This window comes from Hemitrygon akajei, chromosome 4, assembly GCF_048418815.1.
Source record: "Hemitrygon akajei chromosome 4, sHemAka1.3, whole genome shotgun sequence".
Lineage (NCBI taxonomy): Eukaryota > Metazoa > Chordata > Chondrichthyes > Myliobatiformes > Dasyatidae > Hemitrygon > Hemitrygon akajei.
Window position 1 is genome coordinate 28216801 of NC_133127.1, and position 14134 is coordinate 28230934.

The 14134-nt window shown below is 42.7% G+C and overlaps 1 protein-coding gene across 1 annotated transcript in view; it reads right to left on the reverse strand.

Moving 5' to 3' along the window:
* The window catches only part of LOC140726175 (uncharacterized), a 59807-nt gene that overhangs the window by 12478 nt on the left and 33195 nt on the right, over window positions 1–14134 (reverse strand). The window contains exon 2 of the mRNA XM_073042187.1: window positions 6298–6462. Coding sequence (XP_072898288.1) covers window positions 6298–6462 — 165 coding nt within the window. The remainder of the gene's footprint in view (window positions 1–6297; window positions 6463–14134) is intronic.

A 14134-nucleotide genomic window follows, 5' to 3' on the forward strand; every position in this document is an offset into this window, starting at 1 on the left:
AACACGAGTGGAGCTTGATTTCAACATTTAAGAGAAGTTTGGATAGGTACTTAGATGGTAAGGATATGGAGGGCTATGGTTCTGGTGAAGGTCAATGGGAGTAACAGTTTAAAAGGTTTCACCATGGACTAGATGGGCCGAAGGGCCTGTTCCTGTGCTGTACTTTTCTATGACTATGACCCTAGGACACAAAGCAAAATACTGAAAATGCTGGAAATCTGAAAATTAAACAAAAAACTCCAGACACAATTAGGAGATCAGGGAGTATCTGCAGTTTCAAGTGGAAGATCATTCATTATATATTGACTCGATGATGCAATAGGCAAAAAAAAGGAATCAACATAGGAATCAAATACATCTGTTGGCTCATAAATAATTATGCATTTTACCCCCTGAACCCAGTGTGAAAACTACCTGCAATGAATTTGAAGTAGTTCACTCACTACTGATGTTGGTTCTTGATTCTCATTACTCTACTTGACTTCCAGAACCTTGTTCTTGGGTGCAGTCCTGTGTTATGGAGTTCCTAAAAAATTTAAACTGAGCCTCAGTTTCTTCTTCCCCAGTTTCTCAGAGAATGCCAGCAAATGTTCCATCCAACTGTGGTATTCTGCAGACTTTTAGTGTTCATTTATAAATGCATATTTATAAATATAACTACATTAATAATTTGCACATCTTACACCTATTCAAAACAAGAAGTCATGTTAAAGTAGTGTTGAAAGGAATCTGACTTGAGACAATGCCAAAGACAATTAATGTCTGATAACTCAAATTTATTTGAGGTGCCTTTTCTCCTTGGGGCAGAACAGGATGAGAGGTGACCTGATAGAGGTGTATAAGATGATGAGAAGCATTGATCGTGTGGATAGCCAGAGGCTTTTACCCAGGGCTAAAACTACTAACACGAGGGGGCACAGTTTTAAGGTGCTTGCAAGTAGATACAAGGGGGATGTCAGAGGTAAGTTTTTCACACAGAGAGTGGCGGGTGCATGGAATGCACTACCAGAAAAGATGGTAGAGGCGGATACAATAGGGTCTTTTAAGAGACTCTTAGATAGTTACATACTTAGAAAAATACAGGGCTATGCGGTAGGGAAATTCTAGGCAGCTTCCAGAGAGGTTACGTAGTCGGCACAACGAAGGGCCTGTAATATGCCGATGATTTCTATGTTTCTATGTCCTGGAGTTAATTATTTTGAATTATTATTGAGTCTGGTGTGAAAATCAATACACTTTGCTATCTCCCTGTATTAAATCCTAAAGGAAGTATTTAGTCACTAGTCAGAGTCAATAGCTGTTACAATTTCAACATTTCTTAATTTTTTTTACTGTTTTAATTCAGCAATCTATTTTTCTACTGCCCTCTACTGTCATCTCCTCTAACACATCTCTCTAATCCTCAGCTGCCTCTTGTTTGAATCAGATCCATGATTACCATAAGACCACAAGGCACAGGAGCAGAATTAGGCCAATCAGCCCATCGAGTCTGCTCTACCATTCCATCATGGCTGATTTATTATCCCTCTCAACCCCATTCTTCAGCCTTCTCCCTCTGACGTTCACACCCTGACTAATGAAGAACCTATCAACCTCTGCTTTAAATAAATCCAATGACCAGGTACCCACAACCACCTCTGGCAATGACTTCCACAGATTCACCACCCTCTGGCTGAAGAAATTCCTCCTCATCTCTTTTCTAAATGGACGCCCCACTGCTCTTGAGATTGTGCTCTCGGGTCCTGGACACTCACCCACTATAGGAAACATCCAAGCCACATCCACTCTATATCTAAGCCTTTCAATGCTCAATTAGTTACAATGAGATTCCCCTGTTACGAATGAAGGGAGCAAAGTCGCCCCCCCTCTTTTTGAGAATCGCAAAATCGCTATTATTTTGGGTCTGATACCCAGGAAATGAGACAGATACACATCATGTCAGTAATGAGAGAGAGAGAGACACACAGGAAAGGCAGTTGTTATAGACAACGTAGAATACACAACAAGGTGGAATGTCTCCTAACAAAAGCGGAACGGAACCACTGATTACTGTTATTGTCTCTTGGAGAAGGAATTGTGTATTGAGTACAGTACTATTCATTGAAACCCCTCAGGGGACAACCAGAGTGGTCTGGCTGAGGGATTGCATCATCCCAACCTGATTGACATCTGAGACCCCGTGAGTGAGGATAAAAGTCGGGTCTGGGGAACAACCCTCAGACACACCAGGAGAAACGTACGAGACCGGTGGGGGGCTTGTGTGTGTGTCCATCCTTGCCTGGGTGGCGAGTCCTCCACGGAACGGTCTAGCTAAAGGACGGATACGGATCAAGATCGTAACAAGGAAAGTCGGCAAGTTTTTCTCTTTCTCTCTCTCTCTCCAACAATTGCAACACAGCTATCAACAACGGCTGCAGCCTGTATGAACTGAAATGAACTTTAGATTTCCATCGGACAATTCATTATCCCCTAGACAACGATAGAGCTTATTTCTTATTGATTATTATTATACCCGCACTTTTAGGTTTAGTATTGATGATGTATATTATCTGTATATTTGCATTGATATTATTTTTGTGTATTTTTACTAATAAATACTGTTAAAAATAGTATCATCAGACTTCAACGGATACTCCTATCTTTGCTGGTAAGACACCCAGTTACGGGGTTCGTAACACCCCCCTCATTCGTCTAAACTCCAGTGTATACAGATGCAGAGCCATCAAATACTCCTCATGTATTAACTCCTTCATTTGTGGAATCATCCTCATAAATCTCATCTGGGCCTTCTACAATGCCAGTACATGTTTTCTTAGATAAGGAGCCCAAAACTGCTCGAAACACTCCAAGTGAGACCTCACCAATGCCTTATAAAGCCTCGGCATTATATCCTTGCTCTTATATTCCAGTCCTCTCAAAATGTAAGATAACATTGCACTTGCCTTCCTTACCACTGACTCAAGCTGTAACTTAATCTTTTGGGAGTTCAGCACAAGGACTCCAAATTTCCTTTGCACCTCCGATTTTTGAATTTTCTCCCCATTTATAAAACAGACTACACTTTTATTCCTTCTACCAAAGTGCATGAACATGCATTTCCCTACACTATTTTCTATCTGCCACTTCTTTGCCATTCGCCCACTCTGTCGAAGTCCTACTGCAGACTCTCTGCTTCCTTAATACTACTTGCCCCTCCACCCATCTTTGATTTGTCTGCAAACTTGGCCACCAAGCCATCAATTCAGTCATCCAAATCAGTCCCAACAGAGACCCCTGTGGAACATCACTAGTCACCGGCAGCCAACCAGAAAAGGCTCCCTTTATTCCCACTCTTCGCATCCTGCCAGTCAGCCAGTATTCTATCCATGCTAGTAGCTTTCCTGTAATAACATGGGCTCTTACCTTGTTTAGCAGCATCATATGCAGCACCTTGTCAATGGACTTTCAAAAATACAAGTAAACAACATCCACTGGCTATCTATCTTGCCTGATATTTAATCAAAGAATTCCAGCAGATTTGTGAGGCAAAATTTTCCCTTAAGGAAACCATACCAACTTTGGTCTATTTTAGCATGTGCCTCCAACAACACTAAAACCTCAACCTTAATAATGGACTCCAACATCTTCCCAACTACTGAAGTCAGGCTAACTGGCCTATAATTTCCTGTCTTCTTAAAGAGTGGAGTGACTTCTGCAATTTTCCAGTGCTTCGGAACCATTCCAGAATCCAATGATTCTTGAGAAATGATTACTAATGCCTCCACCATCTCTTCAGCTACCTCATTCAGATGTACACCACCTGGTCCAGGTGACTTATCTACATTCTGACCTTTCATCTTCCCAAGCACCATCTCCTTAGTAATTGCAACAACACGCACTTCTGCCCCCTCACAATCTTGAATTTCTGGCATACTGCTAGTTTCTTCTGCAGTGAAGATTGATGCAAAAAACTCATTAAGTTCCTCCGCCATTTTTTAACCCCCATGACTATCTCTCCAGCATCATTTTCCATTCTCACTAGTTTGATCTGTAACATCCATCTCATCAATCTGATCTCTGTAACATCCATCTCATCAGTTTGATCTGTAACATCCATCTCACCAGTTTGATCTCTGTAACATCCATCTCACCAATCTGACCTCTGTTACATCAATCTCACCAAACTATTCTCTGTAACATCCACCTCACCAACTTAATGGGTACTTTGCACCTGTCTTCATTGTGGAAGACACTAGCAGTGTGCCAGAAGTCCATGAGTGTCAAATTCAAAGGTGGATAAATCACCTGGACCAGATGGACTACATCAGAATCCTGGCAAAGATTGCTGAAGAGATAATGGATGCATTGGTCATGATCTTTCATGATCTTGATTCTGGCAAGGTCCCGGAGGACTAGAAGATTGCAAATGCCATTCCCACTCTTTAAGAAGAGAGGAAGGCAAAAGAAAGGAAATTATAGGCCAATTAGCCTAACCGCAGTGGTTGGAAAAGTGTTACGAGTCTATTATTAAGGATGAGGTTTTGGTGTACTTGGGAGACTAAAGATAAAATAAGTCAATCAGCATGGTTTCTGTAAAGGGAAATTTGCCTGACAAATCTGTTAAGAGTTATTCAAGGAAGTAACAAGCAGGGTAGACAAAGGAGAGGTGTGGATGTCATTTACTTGGATTTTCAGAAGACATTTGATAAGATGCCACACATGAGGCTGTTTAACAAGATAAAATCCTGTGGTGTTACAGGAAATATACTGGCATGGATAGTAGAATGGCTGACAGGCAGGAGGCAGTGAGTGGGAATGAAAGGGACATTTGCTGGTTGACTGCCAGTGACTAGTGGTGTTCCTCAGGGGTCAGTATTGGGACAGCGGCTTTTCTCATTGTTTGTCAATGATTTAGAGAATGAAATTGATGGCTTTGTGGCAAAGTTTGCAGATGATACAAAGATAGGTGGAGGGGTAGGTAGTGCTGAGGAAACAATGCAATTGCAGCAGGACTTAGACAAATTGGAAGAACGGGCAAAAAAAGTGGTAGACTGAATACAGTGTTGGGAAATGTATAATAATAATACAAACTATTATCTAAATGGGGAGAAGGTCCAACATTAGAGGTGCAAAGGAACTTCGGAGCCCTTGTGCAAGATTCCCAGAAGGTTAATTTACAGGTTGAGTCTGTGGTAAAGAAAGCAAATGCGACGTTGGCATTTATTTCAAGGGGAATAGATTATAAAAGCAAGGAGATAACGCTGACGCTTAAAAAACATTAGTCAGGCTTGGGAGTTTTATTAACAGTTCTGGGTCCCATATCTCAGAAAGGATGTGTTGTCATTGGAAACAATCCAGAGGATGATTCAGGAAATGAAGGGGTTAACATATGAGCAGCATCTGGCAGCTTGGGGTCTGTACTCCAAGAATGGAGTACAGAAGTATGAATTTAGAAGTATGATAGGGGAATCTCATTGAAACCTACCTAATATTGAAAGGACTAGATATGGTGGATGTGGAGAGGGCGTTTCCTATGGCGACAGTATTAAGAACTAGAGGGCACAGCCTCAAAATTGAGGGCAACCCTGTAGAACAGAGATAAGGAGGAATTTTTCTTTTAGCCAGATAGTAGAAAATCTGTGGAATGCTCCACCACAGACTGCAGTGGAAGCCAAGTCCATGCCTATATTTAAGGTGGAAGTTGACTGTTTCGTGATCGGTCAGAGCATCAAAGGATTTGGCGAGAAGGCAGGTGTATAGGGATGAGTGGGAGCTGGGATCAGCATGATGGGCTGAATGGCCTAATTCTGCTCCTATGTCTTATGGTCTTACTGAACGGCTGAATAACTGTCACTTTATAAAGCACCTTTCCCCATGAGCCATCAGCTTGTTTTTAAAATTCAGCAACAGCAGCTTCTTATCTGACAGGATTCATTTCTACATTCCACAGTAACAGTGGGTAACACCCTGTGGCCCATTTTTATTTAATTCTGTGGTCTGCTTCTGCATCCGGCACTACAAAAGAGAAACAAGGCTGCAGTAACATACAGAGATCCTGGTGTGGCAGAGAGCCATGCTGGTTTCATTCTATCCTCATATTATTCCCCATGCTGGTTCTGACAGCTTGCTGGGATCCGAGTTCACCAAGCACAGACACTACACCGCACACTCACTGGCTACAGATACCTGCCAGCTTCAGGGATCTTTAGACTTGTACCTCCATTCAAAGTTACCACTCATTCTGCTGAAGACACCAGATAAGGGGGAGGACTGGAAGAAAAATAAAGAGCAATTGAAATGATTAGAAGATATGCTTACCTGTTATAAAATGTAGCATAACTGGTATGTTAAACAAAAGTGGCTTCGGTAATCCGAAGAAGCTCATAACAAACGCTCCAAAGCCAGTCAGTATTCCAATATAACTGCATGTGGCCATGACTATTAGAAGAGAGATTCCTTCGTAGTTCATGACACTGTCTGGATCTGTGGAAGACAATGCAAGAAAGGTTAGTTAGGAAGATCTGATAATGAAATAAAATTCTTAGTCTTAGTCTCAGCATCAAAGCAGTTATGGCTTCCTTTATTTATTTAGCAATACAGTGCGGAATAAGCCCTTCCAGCCATGTCACACCCCCCCCCCCCCCACACTAGCAACCCCACAACCACGATTAACCCTAACCTAATCATGGGACCGTTTACAACGACCAATTAAGCCATCCAGTATGTCTTTGGACTGTGGGAGGAAACCGGAGTCCCTGGGGAAAATACCCACATTCCACAGGAAGAACATACAGAGGCACTGGAATCGAACTCGAAACTCCAGAACGCCCCAAGCTGCAATAGTGCAGCGCTAACCACTACGTTACCGAGGTGCCCAGGGCCTCTCAAACAGTATTGGTGATCTGCATTAAAATTGCTGTTGGGCTCTGCTCCTTCTGTCACTGCCAGAGTGGACCTCATATTCATACCCACCAAGCAGTAACAGCAAGCTCACACTGCAAGAGGTTTACATCCACTCTCTACTAAACAACCGTCTGGACAGACTCTTTGTAATTTCAGGAGTCTTTAATCATGTTATTTATTGTGAGGGTTTTTTTTTATTGTGTTCTTTATGCTTGTTCTAAATGCTTTTTCTAAATGCTGCGTCAGATCTCGGATATTGATGACTTCATTCTCCACACTCGTGTACTGAGGAACAACAATAAACAAACGACAGGGCAGATTAACACGATTTCTGATTTTGAACAAGACTTCGACATGTTAACCAACTCACCTAACTACACAACGCCACCCCGTCCAATTAGGTTTTAATGAAAGGGGTTATGTAATAGCAATTGCTTCTGACTTCGCCCCTCTGCCTGGACTTTGCTGATCAATAGAACAAACTTATCTGGGGAAAAAAAATGTGCTAAGGTTTTGTTTAAACCTTAAGGTTTAGCAGAGTCCTGATGAAGGGCCTCAGCCCAAAATATCGACTGATTATTCCCCTCCATAAATGCTGCCTGACGTGCTGAGTTTCTCCACCATTTTGTGTGTGTGTTGCCCAACGTTTTGGATATTTTTAGATAAAGTACAAAGTCAATTTTCAGATTTTTGAGTAAAATTGCAAAATCTGGCTATTCTGCCAAAGTAAATGAGTTTGGGCAAAGTGTACAGGAGTTTGCTTTGACACGAGATCAGACGATAGCTAGCAGACTACAATTCTGGTTAGTATCGGGACTTCTGAATCATTGTAAAATTGCATCATTCACAGGTTGTGTTTCAGAGAGGGAAATCTAATACACCCACTCACTCTGGCATCAGTGTGACACTGACGTGTAGCAATGTGGTTGCTTGTTAACTACTCCCTGAAACAGCCTGGCAAGCTACTTGCTTCAGCAATAACTGGTGATACTGGCCTAGCCACTGACACATCTGTGTAAAAGCAGAGTAAAAACAAAATCAATGAGATTACAACAAGGTTCCTTTTTGAAAAAAGAATCTAAATTATATTCTTTATCCCAGGGCAGAAATGGGTAACATCAGGAGGCATACTTTTAAGATGATTGGAGGAAAGTATGGGAAGGGAGGGTGCCACAAGTAGCTTTTTTTTTCTTTTACACAGAGTGGTAGGTGCGTGGGACCTGATAGCCTAAAAACTCAATTTTGGTTTCACCAGACCATAGAACCTTTTTCCAGCTGACTTCAGAGTCACCCACATGCCTTCCAGCAAACTCTAGCCGAGATTTCATGTGAGTTCCCCCCCCCCCCCCCACAACGATGGCATTTTCTTTGCCACTCTCCCATAAATCTGCGATTGATGAAGCACCTGGGCAACAGTTGTTGTATGTGCAGTCTCTCCCATCTCAGTCACTGAAGCTTGTAACTCCTCCAGCCTTGTCATTAGTCTCTTGGTGGCCTCCCTCACTAGTCCCCTTCTTGCAGTTACTCACCACCAAGTCTCACCAAGTTTCTGAGACTGACCTGCTCTAGGCAGATTCACAGCTGTGCCATATTCTTCCCATTTTTTGATGATTGATTGATGTCAAGGGATGTCAAGGGATGTTCAGTGACTTGGAAATTTTCTTGTATCCATCTCCTGACTTGTGCTTTTCAATAACCTTTTTGTGAAGTTGCTTGGAGTGTTCTTTTGTCTTTATGGTGTAGTTTTACTACAATCAATTGAAACACCTTGACTGCACACAGGTCTCCAAAAACAGATCTGTATTTAACTAATTATGTGACTTCTAAAACCAATAGGCTTCACCAGTGATTATTTGGTGTGGCATATTAAAGAGGGTGAACACTTATGCAATCAATTATTTTGTTTTATATCTATGATTAATTTAGATCACTTTGTAAAGATCTGTTTTCGCTTTGACACAAAAGAGTTTTTTTCAGCTGATCGGGGTCAAAAGAGCCAAATTAAATGTGATTCAATGTTGTAAAACAATAAAACATGAAAACTTCCAAGGGGGTTGAATACTTTTTATAGGCACTTTATATGTGTCTAAGACTTCTGCACCACAAATAGCTGTGCCTAGGGAGAAGTGATGTACAAAGGGACCTTGGAGTCAAAGTCCACAGATCATCAAAGGTGACAACTTAGGTGGACAATATAGTTAGGAAGGCATACAGGTGGTGGGCCTTCATTTGCTGAGATCTTCAATCCAGAAATAAGGAGGTTATGCTCCAAGGATTAACTTTATTCACAGAATACATTTAATTGAATTAGGAATTTGCTGTGGTGTGTTGGTTAGGGTGCAACATGCAACAACATTCAATAATTATAAAGAATAATATTAAAATAAAGTTAGAGGTAAAAGTACATATATAGCATAAAATCATTGATAGTGAGGGTGCAGTGGAGATTCAATGGAGCATTTTGGTTTTGAGGAGAGACTGGAGAATCTAGATCTTTGCTCCCTGGTACAGAGGAGGTTACATGGGGGGCAGGATTAATGTATATAAAATTATGGAGATGGACGGCAGGAAACGTTTATCCATATCAGAGAAATATCACTCAGTTCTATTAGGTACACCAGTACACCTGCTCATTAATGCAAATATCTAAACTGCTAACCATGTGGCAGCAACTCAATGCATAACAGCACACAGACATGGTCAAGCGGTTCAGTTGTTGTTCAGACCAAACATCAGACAAGATTCAGACACAACTCTCCACCAACAACACATGCAGCTTATGACAAGGTCTGCAAACCATCACAGACTTCAAGGCTAAACACAGTGGAGTTTCCAACATTGCTGCCTCTCTCCCAAATGAGCTAAATCTTTTTTTTTAATGCTCGATTCGATGTTGTCAACACTAAGTCCCTGAGGAGAACCACTGATGCAAACTGGACCTTGGTCATCTCTGAGGCTGAAGTACGCAGGTGCTTCCAATGAGTGGACAGTTCCAAGGCCGCGGGACCGGACAGCATCCCAGGGCGGGTACTCAGGATGTGTGTGGCACAACTGGCAGGTGTGTTTACAGACATTTTTAACCTCTCCCTCTCCCAGTGTAGAGTGCCCTCCTGCTTCAAAACATCCACCATTGCCCCTGTACCTAAAAAGACCAAGGCAGCATGTCTGAACGACTGGCACCCTGTCGCACTCACGTCAATAATAAGCAAATATTTTTAGAGGCTGGTCAAAGACTACATCTACAGCATGCTACCACCCACACTGGACCCCTACAATTCCCCTACCGACACAACCGAACTACAGATGACACAATAGCCTCAGCTCTACATGCCATCCTTACACACCTGGAGAAGGCTGCTTATGTGAGGGTACTGTTCTTGGACTACAGTTCAGCATTCAACACCATAATTCCCTCCAGGCTCAACAAGAAGCTCAGAAACCTCAGCCTTCACACTGCCTTGTGTTGTTGGATCCTGAACTTCCTGTCAGATCGCTGGCAGGTGGTAAGAGTGGGCTCCCTCACCTCTGACCCTCAACACAGGTGCCCCTCAGGGCTGTATCCTAAGCCCCCTCCTTTACTCTCGGTATACCCATGACTGTGTTGCCACCCACAGCTCCAATCTGCTAATTAAATTTGCTGATGACACAACACTGATTGGCTTAATCTCAAATAATAACAAAGCAGTCTACAGAGAAGTCATCACCTTAACACAGTGGTGCCAAGAAAACCACCTCTCCCTCAATGTCACAAAAACGAAGGAGCTGGTTGTGGACTACAGGAGGAATGGAGTCATTAAACTCACTATTGACATCAATGGATCTGGGGTTGAGAGGGTAAACAGCTTTAAGTTCCTCGGCATCCACAGCACCAAGGACCTCACATGGTCTGTACACACCAGCTGTGTGGTGAAAAAAGCACAACAGTGCCTCTTTCATCTCAGATGATTGAAGAAGTTTGGTTGAGCCCCCAAATCCTAAGGACTTTCTACAGGGGCACAATTGAGAGCATCCTGACTGGCTGCATCACTACCTGCTAGGGGAACTGTACTTCCCTCAATCGCACTCTGGACTCTGCAGAGAGTGGTGCAGACAGCCCAGCGCATCTGTAGATGTGAACTTCCCATTATTCAGGACATTTGCAAAGACAGGTGTGTAAAAAGGGCCCGAAGGATCATTGGGGAACAGAATCACCCCAACCTCAAACTGTTCCAGCTACTACCATCCAGGAAACAGTACCACAGCATAAAAGGCAGGACAAACTGGCTCCGGGACAGCTTCTTACAGCAGGTCATCACACTGATTCATTCATGCTGATACAACTGTATTTCTACATTACAGACTATCCTGTTGCACATACTATTTATTATAAATTACTATAAATTGAACATTGCACTTTTAGACGGAGATGTAACTAAAAATTTTTACTCCTCATGCATATGAAGGATGTAAATAATAAAGTTAATTCAATTCAATTCAGAATAGGAAAGAAACATGATCTAAGTGACTTTGTCCGTGGAATGATTGTTGATACCAGATGGGGTGATTTGAATATCTCAGAAACTGCTGATCTTCTGGGATTTTCACACCCAACAGTCTCTAGAGATTACAGAGAATGGTGCGATATGCATAAAACATCCAGTGAACAGCAGTTCTGTGGATGAAAACAGCTTGTAACTGAGAGAGGTCAGAAGAGAATGACCAGACTGGTTCAAGCTGACAGGAAGACGACAGTAACTCATAACCACAGTGATGTACAAAAGAGCATCTCTGAACTCACAACACTGAACCTTGAAGTGGCTGGGCCAAAACTGCAGAATACCACAGCAGGTTCCACTCCTGTACTTAATAAAGTGGCCACTGAGTACAGATTTAGAGTAATAGGGAAGAGACTTGAAGGGGATAGGAGAGGGACCTTCACCACCCAAGGTGCTGCAAATATCTGGAATAAAATTCCTGACAGATGGATTGAAGCTTGGTTGATCAATGCATTTAGGAAGTGTCTAGGTGAGTAGGAATGGAAGTTGATGGACCAAGTAAGTGCTGGGAGAAGGGATTGATATAGAAGGGTGCCCACGAGTTGGGCCGAATGGCCCGTTTCCATGCTGTACGATTCTATGATTCTACTGAGTGGTAGGGACTCATCGACTGAGTTGCGGTTCCAAGTCAAGGTAAGTTTATTATCAAAGTACATATCTGTCACCATATACAACCCTGACTGATAAGCCCACTCTTATCATAAATTACATCAAATGGATTTTTAGAATATATCCAAAACTTACCCCTTCCAATGTAGAATATGTAGTTAACATGAACAGGAAAGAATGAGTACAAAACAAGCCACACTCTATCAGTTGCATGCCCACAATAGGTGTTCTAGTGACAGATTTAGAAACAGTATTACACACAGATCATTCAGCCGGGGATGAAACCAGGGTAGCGGCGAGCATCAAAGCTCATTATTCTATATCCACCTCAGCAAGGCTCGTTTTACTTTCACACCATCCTCCTCAGCTGTGTCTGTGGCTCCCTTTGAGGTATGGTTAACCCAGGAGACATTCTATTTCCAGAACCTGCAATTAGGTCTCAAAAAGTCTTTGGAAAGTCCCCCCCCCTCACCCTCCCATCCTCATGCAAAGGAAGGGTTTGCAAATGAACACAGTTGCAAGCCTGTCCTTTATGCTCCTAACAGACCAGATCCATTAGCTCCAGGTTCACTCAGGTTTATACATCACAGGTACAGTGAAATGTGCCTTTTGTGCTATAGCAAACACCTAGGGATGTGCTGGGGGACTGCCTGTAAGGTGTTACACACACACACACACACACACACACACACACACACACACACACACCCCCCCCCCCGCCCCCCCCTCATGTCGCCAGGAACTCAGCAGGTCAGGTAGCATCTACGGAGAGGAATCCAGAGTCGACTGCAGTCCCAATGATGGAACTGGGCTCGAAATGTTGACTGTTTATTCCTCTCCATGGATGCTGCCTGGCCTGCTGAGTTGTAGGTACATACACATCGCCAGGGACATTTGCACAGTACTGTGTTTATTAATGTGGAGCAGAGAGCAACGCTGTAAATCTGGTGGGAGCGAAGGATGTTGGGAATAGCGAGGGTCGAGCACATTGGGAGGTGTGTGGAACAGGTGGCGGAAAAGGAGTGTCAGGACTGGGATGGGGGCACGTGGTACAGGTGCAGACACACCCAGCCCTGAGAGACCAGAAAAGGTCATTTGATCCCAAACAATTGGTTTATTGAAAATTGCAAAATGTCTCTCTGGTGCTTCTTGCTCTCTCCCCTCTCTCTTCCCCTTTTCCCAACCATGATTCCCTTCTCCTCCCTTCCCACGCCCAGTCCACAATAGAGACCCAGATCAGAATCAGATTTATTATCACACATGTGTCACAAAATATTATTTTCTGGCAGCTGTACAGTGCAATACATAAAATTACTATAGTACCGTGCAAAAGTCTTAGGCTCCCTAGTTATATATACAAGACCATAAGATATATGTGCCGAGGACTTTTGCACAGTACTGTACATTACCCCAAGCTACTATTTCTCAGCTGACTACACCTTGTGGGTTTACACCACTTTTTGTTCACTATTGTTGACTGTATCATCAGTAGCTCAGATACCATAGAGTTCATATCACTCTCGCTGGCTACCTTCATGATCCTCCATTAAGCCTACCTGATAAAAACATTTGGGTGCCATTCTTGATTTTTTTTGCTTCACCATTTGTATTTCTTAAACTTTAAATAAAAATGCAGGAGTTGCAGATGGATGTAGCTGGCAAACCTTCCAGCTAATGGCCAATCCTAGTGACCCACAATAATACATTTGTTTAATCTTTTAACTAATTTACCAGAGTTACTATAAATTCATGGAGTATTGATTCCAGGATGCAAAATGTTGTACAGTGCTGTGCTAAAGTCTTGGGCCCAAATATATAGCTAGGATGCTTAAGAATTCTGTACCCCAGCACTCCTTCTCTGCCACCTATCCCACACACCTCTCTCAGCACTCCACCCTCACCATTCCCAACATCCTTTGCTCCCACCAGATTTATAAACTCACTCCCCACTCAATGCTGACAAATAGAGTACTGTGCAAAAGTCTTAGGCATCCTGGCTATATATATGTGCCTAAGGCTTTGCACAGTACTGCATGCAAGAGTAGGTGATGAAAAAACAAAATAGCAAGGGTTTAGAAAGAATTAGTAATGAAATATTAAGTCTGGAT